Source organism: Pyxicephalus adspersus, chromosome 5, assembly GCF_032062135.1.
Source record: "Pyxicephalus adspersus chromosome 5, UCB_Pads_2.0, whole genome shotgun sequence".
Taxonomy (NCBI): Eukaryota; Metazoa; Chordata; class Amphibia; order Anura; family Pyxicephalidae; genus Pyxicephalus; species Pyxicephalus adspersus.
In genome coordinates, this window is record NC_092862.1 from 100064043 (window position 1) to 100087629 (window position 23587).

At 36.7% G+C, this 23587-nt stretch overlaps 1 protein-coding gene and 1 long non-coding RNA gene across 3 annotated transcripts in view; one reads left to right on the forward strand and one right to left on the reverse strand.

The window, feature by feature from the left end:
* Positions 1–22562, reverse strand: part of LOC140331324 (uncharacterized) — a 32751-nt gene extending 10189 nt beyond the window's left edge. The window contains exons 1-3 of one of the 2 annotated variants that reach the window (XR_011920916.1): positions 22430–22562; positions 21733–21824; positions 16096–16878 (exon numbers count right to left, since the gene is read on the reverse strand). This is a non-coding gene — a long non-coding RNA (uncharacterized lncRNA). Of the gene's footprint in view, positions 1–16095; positions 16879–21732; positions 21825–22429 lie in introns of those variants that run through there. The other variant, XR_011920917.1, reaches the window with a different exon arrangement.
* CNTNAP2 (contactin associated protein 2) overlaps positions 1–23587 on the forward strand; it is a 902024-nt gene that overhangs the window by 815921 nt on the left and 62516 nt on the right. Inside the window, exon 16 of the mRNA XM_072412254.1 lies at positions 19749–19919. Within this exon, the coding sequence (XP_072268355.1) occupies positions 19749–19919 (171 nt within the window). The remainder of the gene's footprint in view (positions 1–19748; positions 19920–23587) is intronic.

Consider the following 23587-nt stretch of genomic DNA (forward strand, 5'->3'; position numbering starts at 1 on the left):
AGAGTTGCCTGATACATGTTTACCATTCTTTCACTCTCCCACTGCTCCTTTTACCTGCTGAGAACCATGCAAAATATCTGGTATGGGTGAGCTTGTGGCTCATTCCCTATTCTTACATGATTTTACTGCTTCTTCCTGATTGGCTACTTAGGCACCCAACATTGCCCAACAATGCAGAAATTGAGTGCTCAGCCCTGTACAGATAGTCCCCAGGTTAAGGACATCTCACAAACGGACGACTCCTAGATACGTACGGGGCTTCTCTGCTCTCTCATGAGCAGGACGGAGGCTTGGAGGGGACAGTTTGCATGACTTGCAGAAAAAATCTTTTGCTAAAAACTCAGCTGAAACTGAGCTCTTCTGCAACCTCTTGTAACTCTTTAATGACTAAGACAAACTCTCCAGTAGTTTCTTTTTGCATATCAAAGAACAGCTTGCTCCAGAAGTTAAAAAATAGTCTAGGCTCCATAATGTGTTTTGTTTTTTGCTTTGTTTGTGATTAGCTCATCTGTCCTAATTGCATTTATTAAAATAATGTACCTGTTCCGACTTACATAAAAATTCAACTTAAGAACAAACCTACAGTCCCTCTCTCGTATGTAACCCCAGGACTACCATATAGGCATTTAGTCTCAAGCTATCACGGCAGACTTTTTTGGTATGATCTGGAAAAATAACACATCCAGTAAAGCAGAAACTCCCAGCTAAGTCCTAAGACACCTTTCATACTTGTGATCAAAAACTGCATGGTTACCCACTCCAGGTGTATAGCAATGTGCCACTATGTCTCCAGGATCAGCAAACCACACTGCACCTCAGGTGTTTGGACACCTTGCCCTTGTGTATGCAGTGGCAGTGTGCTTCTTTCTCCAGAACTGCAAAAGCACAGTCAGAAGCAACACATTTCTTCCAGCAACTATGCCCCAACCCAAACACAAATCAAACACAACCATGTGCAAATGCTTACAAAAAGTGGTTCCCAACACTTGAATAGGAATGGTTGGGAACACAGTTGAGCATGCAGTAATAGGCTGCAGTTTACCACAAGTCTTAAAGGAGCTAAGTCTGGGCCAGCTGTGCATGAGGTTATCTTCTTGAACACAACAAAAAGTAATGAGCTCAATCGGCTGAACTGTAACAAACATACCGGTAATTATAATGAGCTCATATTAATAATGCATAGCCACATTATATGGAGCTGACAGTTCTGCATCAGATCTAGCCATGTCCTTTTTCTATTTCCATTAGTAGTTAGTTTGCCGTGTAGATTTTTCAACATTATTTTACATTTTATTTTGTGCTAGATAACATTTTAAATAGCGATGTATTATTCTTTTCTGTAAAACAGCAGTATGTGTGACAATAGTGTTATAAAGGGTGATAACATAACAAAGGCTGCCTCTGTCTGACCCATAGAGATGATCCCACTGCACATCCGGTTAGCACCAGAATGGGTCAAGATGCCCACTGTTTGCACAAGCTGGCACACTCAGCTTAGCCAAGGAAAAAGTGTCAGATTCCCCTTAAACTAGTAAATGTAAAGCAATATAAGTTCTTCTTAATGCACAGCTAGCAGATCTGCAAAACAGTTCTCAAAAAGCTTTTCTTTAGTAATGAGAATTATTATTCTAAGTGTATCTGAAAGATTAGAGAGTGAAAATATTTGTGGCAATGTATTTAACCTGAAGATTATGCCACTTCACTGACTTGAAGTATTTTAATATTCACATATGAAAGCCTGCAGAACAAAAAAAATGTAACTTTTCTGAAGATCTAGCCATATTATTAATGTCAGACTACCCTCCTATTAGTCTTGCTCTTATATGTACTTTTTGACTATTAAATCTCTAATGAAAATGCATCATAAAGCAACTTGGAATTGGTACTGCTTGCAATAGCAGGCTATTGGTTCAGGATTTCTCTGTGGTCATATACTGCCATCTGGTGGCTAAAAAGAAATAAGCACATACTATCTTCCTCAACATTTTCCAACTTCATTGAAGTCTATATATCTGTTAAATTATTTAACTGTATCTATTTTACCTTAAAACTAATGCGTAAAGTTTGGAGCTGTTCAAAAATGGAAATTTAAAAAGTAAAAGTGAAACTTTAAAGGTGATGCACACTTTAAAGTGCAGCATTGAAATACATTTTTATTTTTTTGGAAGCATAAATTAAAAGAGTATATCAAAAACAAATCATATCTCTGAAAACAATACTGACCTGGGTCTAGTGTGTTTGGATTTTGAAATTGTCCTGTGATGCATTTTTAATAACAGTAAAATACAAAGTCTAAATATTGAACTGGCTCTTATGAAACAACTTACATTTTCTTTTTTGGTGTTTGGCTAACATTGATTATTTCTGCTTTTGTTCCTTTAAAACAAGTCAGTATAAATGTATCGCAAACAGGAACCAAACTGATGTCAAAGCCAAATCTTTTTTTTTAAGAAAGGTCATCTTAAAATTATGCTTGCCTTTTTATGAGCATAGCTAGTTCACATTGGCAGTAAGTAAAAAAAAAAAAAAAGCACCATTTGCCATTTTCTTCTGTCAACCACAGACGAGAACCACTAGGCTTTTTCAGATATTTGCAAACATCAAGTGACTGCAAAAGGTTAACAAGGCGGTGCATTTTTTTTTTTTGTTTGTTTTGTTTTTTGTTTTACTGCTTGAAAAAAACACTTGCGAAAGCTTAAAAAAAGCTTGTATAAGCAGTGAGAAGCAGTTCTAATTCAAGTGTATGAAGTTAGCAGGGGAAGCAAACCATCCCTAAATCCTGCATGTAGCATCTGAAAAACTGCCTGCAAAGAAAAGTTTTTTTTTAATATTAACTTTTTTTTAAGTTGTACTCCATGGTAAAAAAAAACATAAAAAAACATAGCGCCACTTGAAAAATACTCAAACACTTGAAACTAGCTAGCCCTTAGTGTGAAGACCATGTAAAGCCAAATATGGCTTCCCACGTGGGGACTCTGGGGCATGAGGCAAACAACAAAGCAGGGGCTATATGAGATGATTCCAGAATCTTTTGGAGATATAAGAAAATAGTTAATATGGACCAAATATTGATATTGGAGATTATTGCTGATTGAAATATTGCCCAAAAATTGCTGTCCCCAACTACTCTCACCAGATGGGTGAGCTCTATGTGCTGCATCTATCAGATGTTCTTGTCTTTTCTGTTCCTGAAGAAGCGGATATACTCCGCAAAACGCGTCAAACCAACAGAATTACCTCTCTGTTTAGGTTACCCGGACAGGAATGTTTGATAATATTTGCTTCACATTTTTTCTTCACAAGTTTTAACAATTATGTTTTTTAATGATGTTGAATAAAGACTTGGTTTTGATCCATATCACTGTAATTTATATTTTTTGGCCTTAAAAGTCCCAGTTGCAGAGGTAACTCTTCAGATTCTGTGTTCCCATGTAAAGTAGCCCTTAGATATCATTAGTTTTAGGAAGTACTAGGTCACATGATCTAATGCTGCAATAATACTGTTGTAGTATTGATGACAGTAGAACTAAAGTCCACTGTATCAGTGGTGAGCTGTTGCCATGATCTACAAATATTCAGAACTACTATTAGGCAGCCACTGATGGTGAGTACATGAGATACATAGACCCTGATTTATTAAAGTTCTCCAAGGCTGGAGAGAATACACTTTCATCAGTGAAGCCGGGTGATCCAATAAACCTTAAATGGACCTGATCCAGGATTGAAAACATTTGCCAACAAATAGCAAATTACTTTTAGTAAATCCATTCCAGATTTGCTGGATTACCCAGCTTCACAGATGAAAGTGTATTTTCACCAGCCTTGGAGAAGTTTAATGCCAAAACTTTTATTTCTTACCAATTTATTGTAACTTATTTGGGTTTAAGTTGTGCTTTCAAGATCACATACAGTGTGCCTGATGGATATAAACTTATGTTAATCTTTAAATCCTTTGATATGCTGTAGAAAATCACTTTCAAAAATCAGAGGATCTAGAAAAAAAAACTTTTTTTAGTCTGCAGATGGTACTTGGACTTGTTGCAGATCTAAATGCTAAATAAGCTACACACAGCTCATCAAGGCATTTAGCACTGCAAAGCAAGGATGAGAATGATAATGTGCTGGCAGGGTATTTCCAAAGACATTGCAAATGATGGAAAACCGCATTCTGTCAAGTCTGCAAAGAAAGCAGACCTGCCAGCCAGAGAAAGTTTATTGTGACATATGCTGTAGCTAAATTACCGTGGCACAGTTTTTTTAGAGGACACCAATGTGTGCTAATTTTGGACAATAATAAATATCCTCATGCACAGTGGCTGGGCTGATACAGATTACAGGAATAATAAATGTGAGCTATGCCTAGGGAGTGCCATGTTTGTAAAAATGTAAAAGTTGTGAAGTTATTGTTAAACAGCTAATCCTAAATAATAATCAATTATTCTTCTAGACATAAAAAATTATTTTGTTTTCCTTAAAAAAAGAAAAGGGAGAAGATTGTGGGGACTAGGGTATTATAGGGAGAGCAGTCAAGTGGAAGAATAAGATAGTGGTAAAAGAACATGTGTGTGCAATACCTAAATGATAGTTCCCCAAAGGACCAATTCTAATAACCAACATGAAATGTTATATTGGATCCTAAATGTAGTGTAGTATAATACACATAGACCAAATATGATCAAATTAAGTTTTTCCTAGCATTGAGCCTTGAGTTCATCATTCTGCATTAGACCATATAGTTATTTTGGCCTTTCCATAATAAAAGGGATAGAACCTGATTTCCAATGGTTTAGAGAGCAGGTTTGCCTTAGGATTGTTTGAAAGGATGATTCTGTGAGCAATGTTTTTCCCTTTTAGTATACACTCACTTTATTAGGTACACATGTTCAACTGCTTCTCAATGCAACTATCTCATCAGCCAATCAAATGACAGCATCTCAATCCGTTTACACATGTAGACATTGTCAAGAATGCTCAAATAAAGCACTAGAATGGGGCAGAAAGGCAATTTAAGTGATTTTGAACATGGCATGGTTGTTGGTGGCAGACAGGTTGGTCTGAGTATTTCAGAAACTGCTAATCTGCTGGGATTTTTACACACCACCATTTCTAGGGTTTTCAGACAATGGTCAGAAACATTTCCAGTGAGTGGCAGTTCTGTGCATGAAAATGCCTTGTTGGTGCCAGAGGCCAGAAGATCATGGTCAGATTGGTTCAAGCTGATAGAGAGGCAACGATAACTCAATTAAGCACTTGTTACAACGGATAATGCAAAAGACCATCCCTGACTGGATAGGATGTTGAATCTTGGAGTAGGTGGGTTAAAGCAGCAGGAGAACACATCAGGTAGCACTACTGTCGTCTAAGAACAGGCACCAGAGGATATAATGCATGGAATGAACAAAATTGTATGAGAAGATTGGAAAAACATTTTAACAGTCAGAAGGTACAATGTGTCAATAACAACATGAAAGCATGGATCCATTCTTCCTTGAATTAATGGTTCAGGCTAGTGGTAGTGTAATGGTGCTGGAGATATTTTCTTGGTACACTTTTGGCTCCTTAGTACCAATTTAACATCATTTAAATGCCACAGTACCTAAGTATTGTTGCTGACCATGTCCAAACCTTTAGGATCCCATCGTACCCATCTTCTGATGGCTACTTCCAGCAGGATAAGGCAACATGTCACAAAGCTCAAATCACCTCCAACTGTTTACCTAAATGTGACAATGAGTTTACTGCACTCACATCACATCACATCTAAATGCAATGGAACACCTTTGGGTTGAAATCTGAGATTTGCATCATCAATGTGCAGCTGGCAAATCTGCAGCAACTGCATGATGCTATCATGTCAGTATGGAACAAAATCCTTTAGGGATGTTTCCAGCATCTTGCTGAATCTATGCCATAAGAATTACAGCAATTAAAAAAGCAAAAGCAGGTCAAACCATTACTAGTACGGTGTATCTAATAAAGTGGCAGGTGAGTGTATGGATAGATATACATTAGTAAAGTCCTTTGTAAATTGACATTTATTGCACTATGCTTACGTTTTTATTTTTTCTTTTTTTTTTTTTGGGGGGGGGGGGTCCCACCTATATTTGATCTCAGACCTCTTTTATTACTCCTGGGTTTGAGAATATTTCACCTAATATTTTATTCAATTGCAGCCTGAAACAAATATATATTTAAGCATTTAGCATAGCAATTTATCCGAATCACATGCTCCCCAATGGATGCAAATATACCTTTATCTGGTACAAATATTACACCTGCTCAGCAGGAGAGTCTTGGCAAGCAATGTACTAAAATCAACACATATTCTTTTGCATTAAATACCCGACAAAGCATGAAAAACATTGTAAACTGAGAAAGACAACACTAGAATTATTCTGCCAAACGTTTGTTGATTTTCCATCCAGTAGACAGAAAAACAATTCTAACAAAGAATAGATCATTATTGGTACATCATACAGTATTGTCACTTATTTCAGACATTTTTTGATGTGTAGCACAATGCTTTTCAGTTCTGAGAAGGAAGACTGGGTAACAGAAGTTGCAATCAAAAACTTGTGGAATCAGACAGATCAAACTTAAGGATCCTATAGAAGTTCATCAGCCAACTGATTGAGGGCAATGTGCTGGCAATCAAAGGATGTAAGATCTGCAGGGTTTTGGAATTATTATTTTAAGTTATAGTAAAGCTTATAACAGCTTAGATAAAATAAATAATAAGTATAGATGACCACATGAATCTGGGGTCTACTGAGAATTCATACACCTTTTTGAATTGGATCCTACAGAGCCTCTAGTCTTTAGCACGACCACCATCAGGAATTTTCAGGCCCCATTCTAGGTAAACCTGGCTCTCTTGCTGGCCAGCCTAGATCCATCACCTGCACCTGTCTTTCTAGCTGACTAGCCCAGATACAACACCTTCACCTGGCTCTTTTGCTGGTTAGCCCAGAACCACTTGCATTTGGCTACCTTGCTGGCTAAGCCAGAAAGTAAGCTAGGTGCAAATGCTGGGTCTGGGCTAACCAGCAAGCTAGCCAGTGTAAAAAACAGCCTTACCAGGACACCACTAGCACTTCCCTGCAAGCTAGCTCAGAACCACCACTTACACCTTGGTCACCAGTAAGAGAGTTAGGTTAAGTGGAAGGTTGGGCTAGTCATCAAGGGAGCCAGATTTTGTTAAGGGGTATGGTTCCACTTGCAGCTAGCTCCTTTTATATTACATAACATAATATTATAATATATAACATACATTATAAAAAGGGAAAAAAACATACATGCATATGTTTAATATAAAGGAAGAGATACATATATTTTGCCACGGATAAAAAGCCAATTGTATAGCAGGATCAACAGGTTGTAAAACTATTTTGCAGGGGTGCAGAAGTAGCCTTCTGAAATCGTTGTTTACATTCCCCTCATTTAAATTACTAAAATACCCTGCTTAAGCATACGTGCAAAACCACCAAGGCATCTATTTTTTCTGCTCTTCCTTGCCGCTGAAGCTCTGCATAGCATTAACATAAATACCTGTGTAAGACAACTATTTTTGTTTCAGGAAAGTGCTGTCCAGGATACCCTTTGGACTACTACCAGCTAATGGCTACATGTCCACTCATCTAAATCTACTGTAGGTATTAGTTACGGTATTTCAAATTGTTTAGTGCTCGGTAAATAAAGCTAATAAAGGAGGAAATATTACATTTTTTTTAAATTATGCCTGCACAGTTATGCTAATTAATGTTAAATAATAAATTTATTTTCCTGAATCAACCCAATAAAATGCATTCTGTTAAAAGCCCAATCCTTGCAATCCAGAGGCAATAAGACTTTTTGAGCAACATAAGAAAGCTGAAAGAACTTCACACATAAAGGGGCTGATATATTTAAGTCAGTTTAGCTGACTTGAGCCCTCAAACCATGTGCAAGCAAAATCATGTTTTTAACATTTCATGTGATTGGGTATTCTTTTCTCTTGCAAATTGAGAATTCACTTTTCTAAATGAATAGCCTCACCTCAATCTTTCAGTAAGTTACCAGTCTCCTTCAACTGCTTCAATAAATTAATCCCTTTGTTTTTATTGTTGTTTTTGCCTTTCTGTCAACTTTATTTATTTATTTATTTTTAAGGTTTAATTCTGTGCTAAACAGGGTTTCAGACAGAAATGAAAACTTGACAGAAATGTTACTTTTTTCTACACTCTATCCAAAAAATAAGGGAAAAAAAGGATGAAATTGGGCTTTATATCCTACCATCTCCAAACACTAAACTGGCCACCAGCAGTCAAATGTCAGAACCCCTCCAGCCAGTAATAACACAAATGCACTTGCATGTACTTGTTACCTGCATATTACCAGTAATAGTTTACAAATTTCAGTACAACTGCCACTATGACACTGTTTTGTCTTTGCGATACATTTATTTCTGTTGTTCTAAAAATTTATGGTAAGTTAACCCCTATAAATACCTTATATCTATTTTAGTGAAGTGCTTATTCCTAATGCCTGTGACAACAATTTATGAGCCATTTAGAATGTATTCAATCATACCCGCCCCATTGTGCTCTGACGAGCTGAGACACCCACATGCATGATAGAGAATGTAAGGAATTATGGGACATGTATTCCTATGAACAGTAATCCGACATGGCTGCTACTCTCCTACTTGTTACTGTTCCGTTAGAAAGTCCTTAGGAGCCTTTACACAAACTGCATAACAATCTTTTTTTTCAAAGTATAAACAATTTTTATTAAATAAAAAAAGATTTGTGAACATGTCAATCTTTATTAAATTTCTATGTTAGGACCATGACTTTAGATCTTCTTTAACATGACAGGTTCACTTTAAATATAATCTTTTAATACAAAATACTTTGCTTTAACTCAAAGTCTTTGTTTCAGTTTGACCTACTTAAACTTATTCTGGAAGCCTACTGAGTAAGTCTAAGATTCTTACTGTGCCACATTCTTGTACTAAATATCTAATTCTCTAGAGCAAGATTCTTAAGTACAAATAGCCTAACTACTTTTATTTGCTCTCACAGAGTTTAAGATGTATTTTAGTGCAAATGTAAAATAATTCAAGGTATATGAGGTGTAAAAAAACCTGTATAATCTACATATTTTGTCTCTTTTTGGTGATCAGTGTACAGCAGCTTTGAGAATAAAAGTATTCCCAAGCCTAAACACTCTTTCTATACATATGGAAAGAGTAACGTCAGGAGTGTTTATCTACCCAAATAACCCTTGTTTGCCAACTGGGAAAAGGCATAATACTACTTAATTATTTACCAGGCAGTAAACAGATGCTTTGTGTCTTTAGTTGGAACACAGGCGGTAGGTTTTGATGCATTTTACCTACTGTGCCCCTATTATCTTTAATACAAAACCCAACTTCTTTATAAAATAAAATCCCTGCTTGCCATTAATATTGTTATCGTAAGCAGTGTCCAACTACAACGTGATGGAAACATAATCCAAAAACCAGCACACACAGAAGTGTCTCTTTGAATTTTTTTTTATTATAATAAACTACAGGACACAAAACCAAAGCCTAGCTTATACATCTCAGCCGTGATGTTGAGAGCAGTTTCCCTCTGTGTCGTGGCAGAGATTTGAGCTGTATCTCACTTAAATGTGAGGTCTCGTGGATTTCTAAATTAAAAGACTAAAATGCCTTTTGAATGAACTATAGGAAAAATCTGGATTTGCATATTTTAAATTACCTATAACATAATTACTCCCCCCTATTTATCTAAAAATGCTTCTCTGAGGGTTGTAGGTAATTACATAATAAAGAAGAAGATTTAGTGTAATATTTTGTGTGTGTGTAAGGGTTTATTTTGATTTTGCATTTGTCTGAAAAGCTTAAAATATTTTACGTGCACTTACCATTGTCTTAAAACCTAAAGCAGAACGATTAGTAAAAAAAAAACAGTTGGAAAGCTGTCCATCCCTCCCTTCACTATCCTAGTTTAGACAGTCCCAATGCCGTCCTGTCATCCCTCTTTGTTCCAGTGCCAGCTGGACAACGAGTACCGCCATTTTTTCCTCTTCTTCTGGGTTTTTCATCTTACATCACCCAATCTCACACTGCTCAGCTGGGAGATCGGATGGCATGCATTTCAGAAAGTGCCAATCTTACTGCGCATGTGTGAGTTTGGAGGAAAGCATGCGCAGAAGGAGCAGCCTGCAGCCTCCTGGGATACATACATCAGGCTTGATCTGTCCAAAAAAAAATTAAAAACACATTTTCATTACATAAAAGAGTTATCCACTCTTTTATACAAAGTTAATAATGTGGTGATAGATCTGCTTTAAAAGGATCATCACTTATTTGTAAATCCACTCATCATTTTCACATCACCCAAGCCCGATGTGTGTACTGAACCAAACCGGTTGATGTACAGTGTGAATGTTCTGTGAAGCATTTACACTACTGAGAAATGAAAAATAGTAATGGTGCCTGCTCTTGTTTGTGGTCCTTCTAAGTAGGCTTCACTCAGAATGGCAATGATATGGCAGAGAGCCGGATGCACTGTGTACAGGCACTTACGTGTGCTTAGACTAGCTTCAAGCATCTAGGCTAAGCATCCGTTTGGGAAGAGACTTATATCTGTTTAGAGAATTCTGAGATCCAAAAGGCTTATTAGAGCTTTCAGAACAATGGGTGGTCAGCACACTTCCTAATCCTGAAACTGACACTCATCTAGAAAGCAAAAATCAGCACTATTGTTGCAAGCTGAGCCAAAAGTCAGTATACAGAGAATGATTCCTTTGATGTCAATAATTTATATCCATGATGTGCTGTGTTAATCCTATTATTATTTTTTTACTAGTGAAGAGCTAGTATAAAGAACTGCTTTTCTTGCAAAAATAATGAAAAACAACTGTGACTGCATTTAACAGTTTATATGACATAATCAAATCACGACCACTTGTTATAACTCTCTATCAGAGAAAAGGGTCTCCTTTTTTGTTTGGAATCTGGATTACTTAAAGCAGACCTTTCACCTACATTTTTAAGTTATATCAAAGGGTAGATAACCCTCTTTTTCCTCTAAATTAGTTTTTTGTTTTACAAAAAGGGGGAAGCTCCTTACCTTCTGTCTTTACTGTCACGGTGGTAAAAACTGAATGGGAGCACAAAGCCTTCTGAGATACATATGTCATATATCCCAGGAGGCTTTGGATCAATCAGGACATTGGATCAATATTTTTTTTCTGCAGCATCTCACATACATAACATAAAAATCATAATCTCTATTTAATCCCAAAGAATCTAAAGATGATAATTTATTGATCCACCAAACTTCTCTCCAAGATTAAAGATATGATATCTCCGTCTCTTCCTCATTTTTTTTTTAATCATAAAGTACCACAATCCTTAAATCAGTATCTGAATTAATCTTTTCTGAGAAATGCCTTAAGACCAGCAATGCCGGTAGTCAATCAAAAATATATGCTTGGCAAAATGTGTTTTTATTTAGGTAAAATACTTGCAATAGGATGAAAGAACAATATTTTCCTGAATTATAGTTATAGTTGAGATGTTGGGAGTCATTGCCTCGTTACCTTGTCTCACCCCCGTTGTTACAGTAAAAGAAGTGTTGTTTATTCACAGTAAACCAATCTTTTGAGTGGGAGTTACAGCTAATACAAAACATTCCCTAATAAATAGGTCCAACAAAATCAAGGTATCAGTTATGTGCTGCTTTTATTTGTTTAGAAGGCATGCTGTGTTCCTTCCTTTTTAACTAGACCCATGGTATCAGCTATTCTTGTCACAATAAACCAGCATTTAATTGATACATGAGTATTACTCAACTGATTAATTTGTACAGCTTTTGAATTTTTTTTTTTTCCACTTGGAGACTTAACAGTAATATATTCCCTTTTACTTCTTTCAACTCTGCTTTACCTATATGACTTTCTGAGTCTGTTAATGTGTAAAATAAGGTGAATTTAAGCATTTTGAAAACAGGGGTGGTGGGGGGGCTACCTCCAACATTACTCGTCCATTAAGGAGATATGTTTGCCAAACGTAAAAATTTTAAATGGAACTAAACCTAGAAAACAAAAAAACTGAGACCAGGCAGGCCCTTTATTGCAGGAGATGTCCTGTTTGCAATAAAGTAAATGTTCCTACCTGATCCCAGTTATTTAACTGCACCTGTCCTTACTTACCTGTCATCTCTCCATCATAAGTATTGCCATCTTCACCGGGTCTTCTTCCAGGTTCTGGATTTTTGGCTGTCTTGATTGGTCAGGCTGGAATGATGTAACTTCCATGCATGTGCACGCCATTTCATTTTGACTGGGTAGCCCCGGGGACCCAACATATCCCGGCCTCCTACACTGAGCTGGGGATTCTCAGCTTGGTGTACTTGAAGAAAAAGTATTTCAAACATGCAGGTAACGGTCTTTTATTGCAGAGGTCACATCGTCTGTCCCTTTTTGCAATACAAATTCTGCCTGCTCGCAGTTTTTATTTGCAAAACTATGGTTTTGCTTTAAAGAAGCTGGAAAGAATAGTAGTACAGGAACTTGGATTGTTAGAAGGTAATCAATTTTTTATCCTTCTTTCATGCTTATAGAATCACTAACTCCTAACATGAATGCAGCCAGTGCCATGTAAGAACATTTGTCTTTTGGTACCACATCCAGATCAATGATTTATTAAGTACTATAGCATAAAAGGAAAAACAGTCAGAGAGCATTCGCTTTCCAAGTCATTGCCTTTCTAAGCAGCGAAGCAAGCATGAGAATTATACCCATGGTTATTCCACTTTTAAAACAAGACAGCATTAACACCTCTCAGCAGGTTGTAAAGCTTAGACTGTCTTTTCGGGTCACATCTTGACAGGTTACTGGTTACTAGTGTTTCCAGCCTGTTAGTACAGAACAGGGCTACCATGGCTGACTACTTCTACATGTGTTAGTTGGAAGGAAATCATGATTTGGTACTTTCTAAGCCAGTTATGGCTTGACATGGAGTTTTGATCCAAATATTTTTCCAAATATATTTCAGGTCAGAAAATGATTGAATTTATTTAATAAGCATTGTAGGCAGGCAACTAGAAGGAGTCCAGCTATATCCATATCCGTATTTCTCTTATTACAAGTTTAGGTTGGGCAACTTTACCTTAACTTGTTCATATCTTATGACAATAGGCAGGGGTCATGCCACCTAAAAAACTAAATGATGTAGAGAAAGTAGTACCTATATAATCTTATGATACACCAGTACATTGCCATGGGTGATATTTACCAATTTCTTGGGTGACAAGCCCAAAAAAAAACAAAAAACACTATCCCTTCCTACACCAAATCAGTATATCTCCCTAAAATTTCCAACACTTTGACAATTTGGCTGCTTTTATGCTCAAATGATCAAGGGAAATATTATGCATTACCCTGCAAAAGACAACACTCAGATTTGGCATATACAGTTGGCAATCGAAAATCAGGCCACCGATAATCGGGATTCTTCAATTTTTGGGCCAAAATTTTGGAACGCATTTTCAATACAGGGACTGTAGTACACTGTTTGGCCACTTACGTTTTGATGGCACTGTTCTGCTGAAACAGTCGTTAGCTCTTGCATGCTACACTAAATACACGTTGAGACGTCCCTGCTGCCTGCTCCCTGGAACTGTGCCAGATGTCCACGGGTGCTGTGAAAGGAAAGCTGGCCTGTGTGTGGAGGTAAGTCTAACCTTCAAAAATCCGGAATTTGTGAAAACCCGGCACACCTCAGGTCTGGAGGATGCCGGATTTTAAATGTCAACTGTAGGTTAGTTGATCTATATCAAATCATCTCATATATGTCATATACACTAAATGTATATATCTTTATAGATGTGCTAGATTTCTGCACATAATATACTTGTATCCAATATGTTATTTTCTCTTTCAGAGAAAATCGGATCACTACATTTTACTGACTGAATATGCCCTTAAAAAAAAGAAATTCCCTAGGTGTACACTGTATGAAAAGGAATGTCTGCAGCAATGCAGCTTTCTTTTAATATACAGCTAAAGTCAGACTATAAAACACAATGCATAAGTTGTATATTATGTTTTACCTGGAAGTGCTATTGTTCCTGTTCAGCATGTAGGTTTTTATTTGTATTCCAAGAAAGGCAAACAACAGAGAGATTGAGTTTTGTTTAAGGTTGGCAAAAATATTCCTTCATTACAGTGATTTACTGCTGCACCAGAATTAAGAGTGATAAATACAGTTCAACATTTTTTTTTTGTTTTTTTGATGAATACAGTTCAATGTGTTTTTGGTAATTGTTCATGGTATAACCAGGTCAAAGAATAAGTGAAAAAAAATATTTAAATAAAAAACTGAAACCATCTTTATTAAGAATGCTAAAAACATATAATGTAAAAAAAACAATAGCAAAACCCAAAATAGCAGTCACTTAAAGCAGACTTGAACTCAAAATGTTTACTTTACGTAAAAGGGTAGACAATACTTATATATAATGTAAAAACTAGATTTAAAAAAAAAAAAAAAAAAAAAAGGAGACTGAAAGCACTGCCCCTTTCAGTCTTGATCGCCACAAGCCTCCCAAGATTCCTATGTCAAACATCCTGGGAGGCTCTTGGCTGCTCCTTCTACGAATGTCTGATTTCAGGCATACAGAGAAGGGGCATTTTGTTCTATAAAAGGAAAGAGATGCCGATCCCAATCTGCATGTGCAGTGAGATTGGCTCTCTTTTTTTCCCCTTTACAGGGGCTACCTGCGCATTGTGAGATGGGGTGATGTAGTAAGAAGATAGATGAAGATAGAAGATGACGGCACCCAGCACTTTCGCGCCAGGACGGAGATGAATTCCAGGATGGGGTGGGATTAAAGGTAAGCGTGATTTTTTTTTCGCTTTAGTTCCACTTTAACAAAGAACTACACTCGACTATACTCGTGGTTGGTGTGTCCAGGACATGTCATCGCTAAATCCAAGAAAGGAGCCATCTTCACGTCAAGCTACACTTCCAGGAGGACACTGATCATCAGCCATTGAATGGCCACTGATTACGTGACCCCTGCCCATCCACAGGAGTAACTTTGTCTCCAGAGGCCAGCTTGGCACCGCCACAGAGCAGAACTCTACAATACACAGAACATGTGCTGTACAGTGTAGATCTAAAACTAAAAGTCACCGGGAGCCATGGCTTTATAGGAAAAAAAACATTGCATGTTTCTTATGCCATTTAACTCTTCCTCCTGGTGATTTTTTGTTTTTCGAGTTTAAGTCTACTTTATTCCTGGTTGCTAAATAAACATTTAATTTGAGTTGAATAGCCAGATTGGCCATTAAAGATTTATGGAAAAAACACTATGTGGCTTTGACTTAGTCCATCAGAACTGCAAGGTCTCCCATATAGAATAATTTCTGTTATTTCCCACTCTGGCTGTTTAATGGCCTATCTGGCTATTCAACTCAATTCAAACACTTTTTTGGACCGGTCACCTATTTCCTATCTTTTGTTCCCTCAGTTTGCACTCAAACAAGGTACACTGAAATGAATCTACTTGTGGTTCTGTGGCTTTACAGGTTCTCCCCATCGCCTGAGAAAGCCAAAATGGGTAAAACGCGTCAGAACCCGAGATCCAGTCTCATTATCACTAAAACTTTGTATACCCGCACTTTACCGTCTATTTCCAAGTTGTAATATGCAGTTGACTTTTGTCTAGTACCAAGTCCTGAAAACCCTATGTTTTACAAATGGTTAAAAAGGACTTTGTTGAGTTCTTTGACTTTGTATCACTAACTGGTGGATTGTACCACAATGCAATGTTTGATCTTTGTTTGAACTCTATACATATATAAACGATTGAGCCTTTTATGAAACCCTTTTTACCCTCTCTTTCTTTTTTATATATTTTTAACCATATGAAGTACCCAGAATCCATAAACCCTTAGAAGGTGTTATCAAAATAAAAGAACCACCTGCAAAGATCTATCACATCCTGAACAGAGGCAGATTACCGGCATTTGGGAAAATAAACAAAGACCAAAGACATTTTTGCTTATACTCATGATGAGAAGTTGGAATTATACAAATACATTCTGATTTCTCTTTATTTGTCAATTCAAGTGGCAAAGAGCAGCTTTTAGGATGAACTTGTTTATTTACTGTGCATAGGCAAAGCAAAAGTTTACTTTTGTTTACAATGCAAAAGTTTACAATGCAACAAATTAAATCATGGATTAGGTCACAAGTACAAAATTATAGCAAGGTAAACTGATACTGCACATTTATTTCAAATGTTCATTTACCTGTTTTATTGTATTTCAGCCCTGAGTGTATGTAAGGTGCGATGAAAAGCCTTGGTAATTGCATTTGAACTGTTGTTGTTTGCTAATAAGAGTAGTAATAACTTACAATATCATAACTTTTTAATATTAGAAAAAATTGCATGAAAGGCATGTATGAATAGAGTTTCACATTGGCTGCTAATGGACATTGAACACCACATGCAATTTTATCAATAAATACCTTTACTTTGTTGAATCTAAAAAAAATGATGTAGTAATAATATAAACCAACAAAAAGTGGATTGCTTTATTGCTTTACAAGGAGGGCTGCAGTTAATGTTTCACCCTTTCATTATCCGAGAAATAATAGGAGTCATTTGTGTCATACACCAACCTTGACTGTGATATTGATGCTCAGTGTTTGGCTTTCTTTTTGTTTTGATAAAGAAGCAAGATCTTTTAAAAGCAGATTTTAAAGTTTCATAAAACTGGGGATGAAAACAAGTCACGCCATCCATCTCGTCTTGACTTTATGATAAAGTTTGGGTGATTTAAAGCTTCTGCATCAAATTGATATTTTCTTCCAAGCTAGGTCAACATAAAACACAAATGACATAAAAATGAGCTTTTTATTCTTTTCACTCTGATTTTTAGAGGGACAGATGAAAACAGTTGGTTTGCAATGAAATAAAAGATTCTTTGCACTCATGATGGGTGTTAAATACAGCCCAAAGTTCTAAATGTAGTGTTGCTGCAAGGATTGCCTTGCATTTCTCTGTATGTAATTTATTTCAGTGACACACCTTCATCTAAAATGATGGCACACTGATTTGTTGATGCTTTAAAACCAAAAGTAAACTTTCTGCACATATTTCTGAAAATAAAATATCCTAAAACAATTTATTGTAGTACATTTCTTTACATGTTGGGAAGGCATGCAAGTAATTCCAAGAAAGAGGACTGGCAGTGATTTCATGGGCTAAATAGAAAGTTTGATGTACTTTGAATTAGTTCATATTTTGTATGTTTTTGCTGTTAAAGTTGTTTTAATTTTGATAGTTTTACTTGTTGCTCTTTCATAGTATTATTATTTTGAAATGCCTGACTACAAGCTACAATTTAAATGCCTTTCAGTGACAGTGAAACATAAAAATGAAGCTCTTCTCTGACACTGTGCCTAGCAGTAATTTATTCTTGTCACCAGATTCTCAGTTTTCTGAGTTGAATGGTATCCAGTGTTATATTGTGGGTGTTGGGTGTCATGGATCTTCCCACTGAGGGATATCACCACCCTGAAGATTATAGATTACCTGCTATACAAAGAATAAAATGATACAGAGAGGTGGAAATATAGAAGCCAATTTTTTAATACTTAGACATTGATATTATTGATTACATAAATATGTTTTTACACCAATATTTAAAAAAATTAAAAAAAAAATAAATTAAAATTAAAACACTATGATACATTTTTAGCAATATGAGTGACTGTACCTCTTTAATGTGTGGCATAACAAACCACCGAGCCTTGTGCAGCTTCTTTAAGGAGTTTATTGTAGGACATATAGAGAGAGGATTAGGGTAGCAAATGTCAATGGTAACAGCAGTCTACATCAAAGGAATCCATCAAAGCCAACTGTAACAAATAACATTTAATATCCTCGCTAAACTCTAAAGTCCAGATAGCTGTGTTAGCTGTGAGAGAAACGTTAGCTGTGAGAGAAACCTTCCCATTGGTTGGTTTCAGTTGGTTTCCCATTTTAATGGCCATCCCAAATTCAGCACTAATGGGATTCTGTCCCATAGCACTTCTCTTCTAAATACCCACTTATGTGGCCTTTTCTACTATAGCCAAGTCCTCTACTACCAAAAAACAGACTAATCTTAGTGGTTCAGTCTCCAAGTCCCAGCCCAGCTGAACATATTCTGACTTCTTGACTTCTTCTAATCTCTCAATGGCAAGCCCCCACCTCAACTCTCTCAACATATTTATTAGTACCAAACACCCATCTAAAAAAAAACATTTCCATAGGCCAAAAAAATTATGCACCAGGGCAGTGATTGGCTGCAGCTTTACTAGAACTGTCTAAAACATATAAAGATTATGTCCTAGGACCTTAAAGGGACCTTCCTATAGTAAAGGGGTGCTACAAGCTTAAGAATAAAGAACACACTTCAGTGCTCAACACAGAAATCTTTTTAAGCCGGGTGGCAAGAAATTGTAGGCGGGTGGCAGGCCTGGTATTGTGACCCAATTCATTGATAACCACCTAAAAACAGCCGGGTGGTGCGCCCAGCTAAAGGAGCTGGGGAGAACACTGCACCTATTCAGAAAAAGCAGGTAAACACTATAAAGATGTATTTTAACATGTGTATCTGGAAAGAATAGGTAGTTGTTAAAAAACTGTTGCATATATGACATTTAATAATCCAGCCACATGGCTAAGCTATTTATGCTTTTTTGGAAGAAACAGTAACCATGTAGTTAAAAAGAGCTATAAATGTAACTTAACATACTATTTAGTGAAATGACTACTAATCACAGGTTGTGCCTATGTCTGTATAAACAGCTTTATACTGCTATGGAAACTAGTTCACATTATCTGCATTGGCCATAATGTTGTACATTCATATGCATCTCCACCGTACAAAGAATAACCTTTTTTACAGTGAACTTCATTAGGTATTAATATAAATGGTTTTGGCATGATATTTATTGTAAAGGACATGATTGCTGAGGACCTATAATCACCCATTGTCCTAAACACATAAAACAGATTGAATTAAACCACAACTTTCAACTTGTTTTTTAAAGGTTTGGAGAAAAAGTTAGAGTTTTCCCAAGAGTTTCATTACTGTATGTAACCCTGTTGGAACATACGCCTTCATTTTCCCCCGTATCTCAAAGATTGGGGTCTGATGAACACTAAATGATATACAATCTCCTTCATATATGGGAAAATGTATGGTCAAAGATAGTGACAAAGACCATGGACCATAACAATAACCTGACAAAAGTTCTAAGCTTCCTAAATTCTATATTATCAATGTGTGGTGAAATGCTTGCTTTAATGTGAATTTTAAAATTATACAGTATATGTACCTATGCCACCCTGATCCATGACTCCCATAAAGTTATTGGTGGGCACAGACCATGTGGTCCTAAACTAGATGACTTGGGAGCAGTTTCTTTTTATTTTTATATATGAACTTTAACCAAAAGTAAATTTTGTTAAAAGTCCATAGGAATAGACGTGGGCACTCATAAATATGAAGCTCTATTTACTGTTACATGCAGACAATCTGAAACAGTGTTCTAGAAGACACTGAGACCCCCGTTATCAGGGACTGGTTACGTTGTGTGAATTTACATTTACATTACCAATGTATCATATTAGAAGAATGTGTATGGTTTCTTATCAATGCTAAATTGTTATTCTTTTTGTATCATCCTACAGAAAACTACTGGAATGCTGTCTCCTTCATCGCACCAAACTCTTTTCTTCACTTCTCCACATTCCAAGGTGAAACCAGTGCTGATATCTCTTTTTACTTTAAGACATCTGCCCCTGATGGAGTGTTTGTAGAAAACCGGGGAAACACAGACTTTATAAAGATAGAACTCAAATGTAAGTTTAAGGTTTACATACACTTTGTTTTATATTCTTCTCTAAATAAAACTTGTTAACAATGTCTATACCTAACTTCTATACAAAGGCAGAGCGGCTGTTCCCAACTGGCCCCTTATCAATCCACTAGGGTGCATTGATTAACGCTTTACACACGCTAGATTTTTACCCGAGAGGAACACGACTGATTGTCTTGGCTGATGTTGTACGCAACTTTAGACTCTCTAAAGGCAATAGGAGGCCACAATGTCTTTTCTTTCTGACTTTAGATATGTAACTTTGAGGCTTCAAACACAGGGGTGTAAAAGCAAACTTACATTCTATAAAGAGCACTATTATATTTCATATTATGATAATATTATAGTTGAAAACATTGGGTTGTTTTTTAAGGATAAGGCTTAGGAACAAATAATAATAATATTTCTAATTGTCTTCTATACCACACAAACCTCCACTTTTTGAAGTCAGGTTCACTTTCATATTATTAAGATATGTGTCTTGATATATTTGTACTTTTAAGGGTAAAACAAAGACAGGTCAAAGGAAAGTTATTTTAGGTAGCTTGTCCTCTAAATTTGTGCCTGCAGCATTGGCACCTTTGTCAGCTCAGCATGGTACTCCCTCCGCAGCTTCACCCTTGTTAACATCTACAGAACAGTTTGCAAATATCAAAAAATGTCACTCGGCAAGGTTTTTATACACCTCAGTAATCCTGGAATGCAGAATTATGTTTGGGCATCTAACTATAATGGAATGCTAAAAATGTTAGCCGGCACACATGAAGCATTTCAAACACTTTTTATCGAATCATTTAACTAGATTTCATCTTTGTATTATGCCACTACGTATAGCAAAAGCTTATTTCCCTGAAAACTCGAATAATAAGAATGGTTTGACCTTTTATGTCAAGCCGGAATCTTACTTTAGCCACATGAAATTTCAGAAAAACACTGCCTTACATTAACAATAACTCAAAATGTAATAAAAACATTGATGTAGAGTTCCTGATCACATTTTACATAATCCCTAAATTATGCATATTTGCTGTGTTCAATCTTTTAAGGTTATTTTAAATTGTTGTATTTACAGTGTGTGCTCCAGGTATATTTTTTTTAGGTTCATTTTCAATGATTTTCCCAAAAACACTCAACAGCAGACTACTAGGCATTAAGTGGAGGCCAATAAGGTTGACCTAACAATACACATATGCATAACCAAACACTCTACCCTAATTCTAACCTGAAGGCTAGGCTATACTCCCTCCTCTAACTGTACTTTTCGGGCCTTTCTCATTGTAGCAAAACTGTATCCTTTGTGCCATACCTTACTGTAATTCATGCACATAACTAAATGTACAGGTGGGAACCATATGTGCAATATAGTGAGCTGAACTGTTAAATATAGTTTAGGTACTTAAAAGTTAATGTAAAACATTAAAAAGAAACTTCCTTTTTTGTTTTATATTATACCCTATTTTAAACCCACTGACCTTATTACTACATACGTAAATTATTCTCTTTGCAATGCAGGAAGATTGTGGCTCATGGAAGGAACCAGAAAAGTGTTTTACAAAGCTTTTGCAAAAAAGAAGCTATGGTAAAGCGCACATGTGATGCTGAGTGTGGATGATTGATAGAATTAAAATTTATTAATGGAAATAGTGGGCCATTAGGAACAGTAAGACTGGCTAGGTCAGGGCTGTCTAACTGCATTTCTTCAGGGCCACATGCAGATCAGAATTTGCAATACCAAGATTTTTGACTCTTTGTAAACTGAACATTACTGTATTTACTTCTGTAAGATAGAGACATACCTAAATAAATGCAAATCCTGGCCCTCAGGGACTGGAATTGGACAGCCTTGGGTGAGAGGATGCTGAATGTCCACCCAGTAAAGGAGATGCTCCTGAAAAATAGTTTATCCTTCAGTAAATAATTATGAGGTTACTAGATATTTGTGGCTCCATCTACACCTTACAGGAAGCAGGTGTTTCATATTCCTAACTAATTACAGCTGATAATTAAACTTTTGACCTTCTAGGCAAATAATATAGCATAATAAACAAGGAAAACAACTTAATCAAGGAAACATAATTATATGTTATAAAATTATGTATAATATATGATAATATATTCATGTTTAAGTTGATTCTCAAAGCTAAACATGGTTATTGGCCTATTGGTAATAGTGTATAATAAATCTTTCATGAAATTAGTAAGATATTCAATTGTTAAGCATGAACTGTTCTACTTCCACCATAATGTGTGGGATCGCCCCTAGCAACGGAATCAAAGTATAGCAGTAATCAGATAGCAGCCGTCCAAATGCAGTTAAACACAGGCTCGGGCCTATGGGTTTATTAGCAAAACAAACAAAAACAAATGGCTCGTCTGAGCAACTAAATGCACTCACTTTTGGTGGTCCCTCTCTGACTACCACAAAGTTACAGCAATTTCTAAGAAACAATACGGCAGTCCTGCAGGGCAAGCAAAGCAATATATTTCACTCACATGAAATCCTGGGTTGCATCTGGCAGAGCTCTATTCCCCTCCAACACTGGGAATAAACTGAGCTCTATCTCCCTCTCTGACCCTGGCCAATCGCTTCCTCTCAGCCGCTGATCCCTGACCAGCCTGGAACACACTGGCTGATCTCTCTCTCTCTGACTCTGGATGCAGGTGAATATAACCCAAATCGGGGTTGGGCCAAGGAACCCACCCTTCACTTCCCTTGGCCAGCTCCAGGGCCCTAAAGAACCTGGTTTTCTTCTAAAACCTATACAAACATATTAACACACTCTTTCCTTGGATCCTTTAACACTATTTCTGACCTTTTTGGGACACTCTGTCACAAATGTAATTCTATGTAACTAAACTGTATGACTCATGATCTTTTGATTAAAATTTCCTTTCCCTATATGACCCTTTAAAGGGCAACTGCTAAATGATATCCCAATTCTTTCAGGGATCTGCTGTCAGTGGTTCTTCCTTTTACACGATGAAGTGTCTGATGATAAAGTGATTGAATCTGTATGACTCCCAGGGCAGGGATATGTGCACTGAATGTAGTGTTCGTTCAGTTAGTATCTTGCATGGCTTTTAGAAATACCATAATGAAAAAGAAGAAAACTAAGGGACTAGTGACAATACTAGACCAGATGAATTTGTTATAATAAACTTGTCATTAAACTTGGGTATTATCACTGTCATCTCTTGGCTCAGTGGCTAGCACTTTTGCCTTTTCTGGGCTAAGTCATAGGTTCAAATCTGGGCCAGGACTCTATCTGCAAGGAGTTTGTATGTTCTCCCTGTGTTTGCGTGGGGTTTCCTCCCACATGCCAAAAACATGCAGGGTTCATTGGCATTGGATTAAAGGGACAATAAATTGTGAGCCCTTTTGGGAGACAGTAAAGCAACCAATCCTTGCACCACATTCGCCGCTTCTTCTTCTTAACCTCCTCCTCCTCTTCAAGCAGACATATCAAAGCAATTGCGGCTTTCTTCTTCCTTGACAAAAAATTGAAAGGCATATTGCACATAGGGAAAATGGAACAGTGTGGTGAATGTTTGATGCGAACGTTCGTGCACAGTATTCACTTCCTGTGGTGCACGTCACTTCCTGTATCGTTCAAACGATCGCATCTATTGTGTGTACAATATCTGCGAACG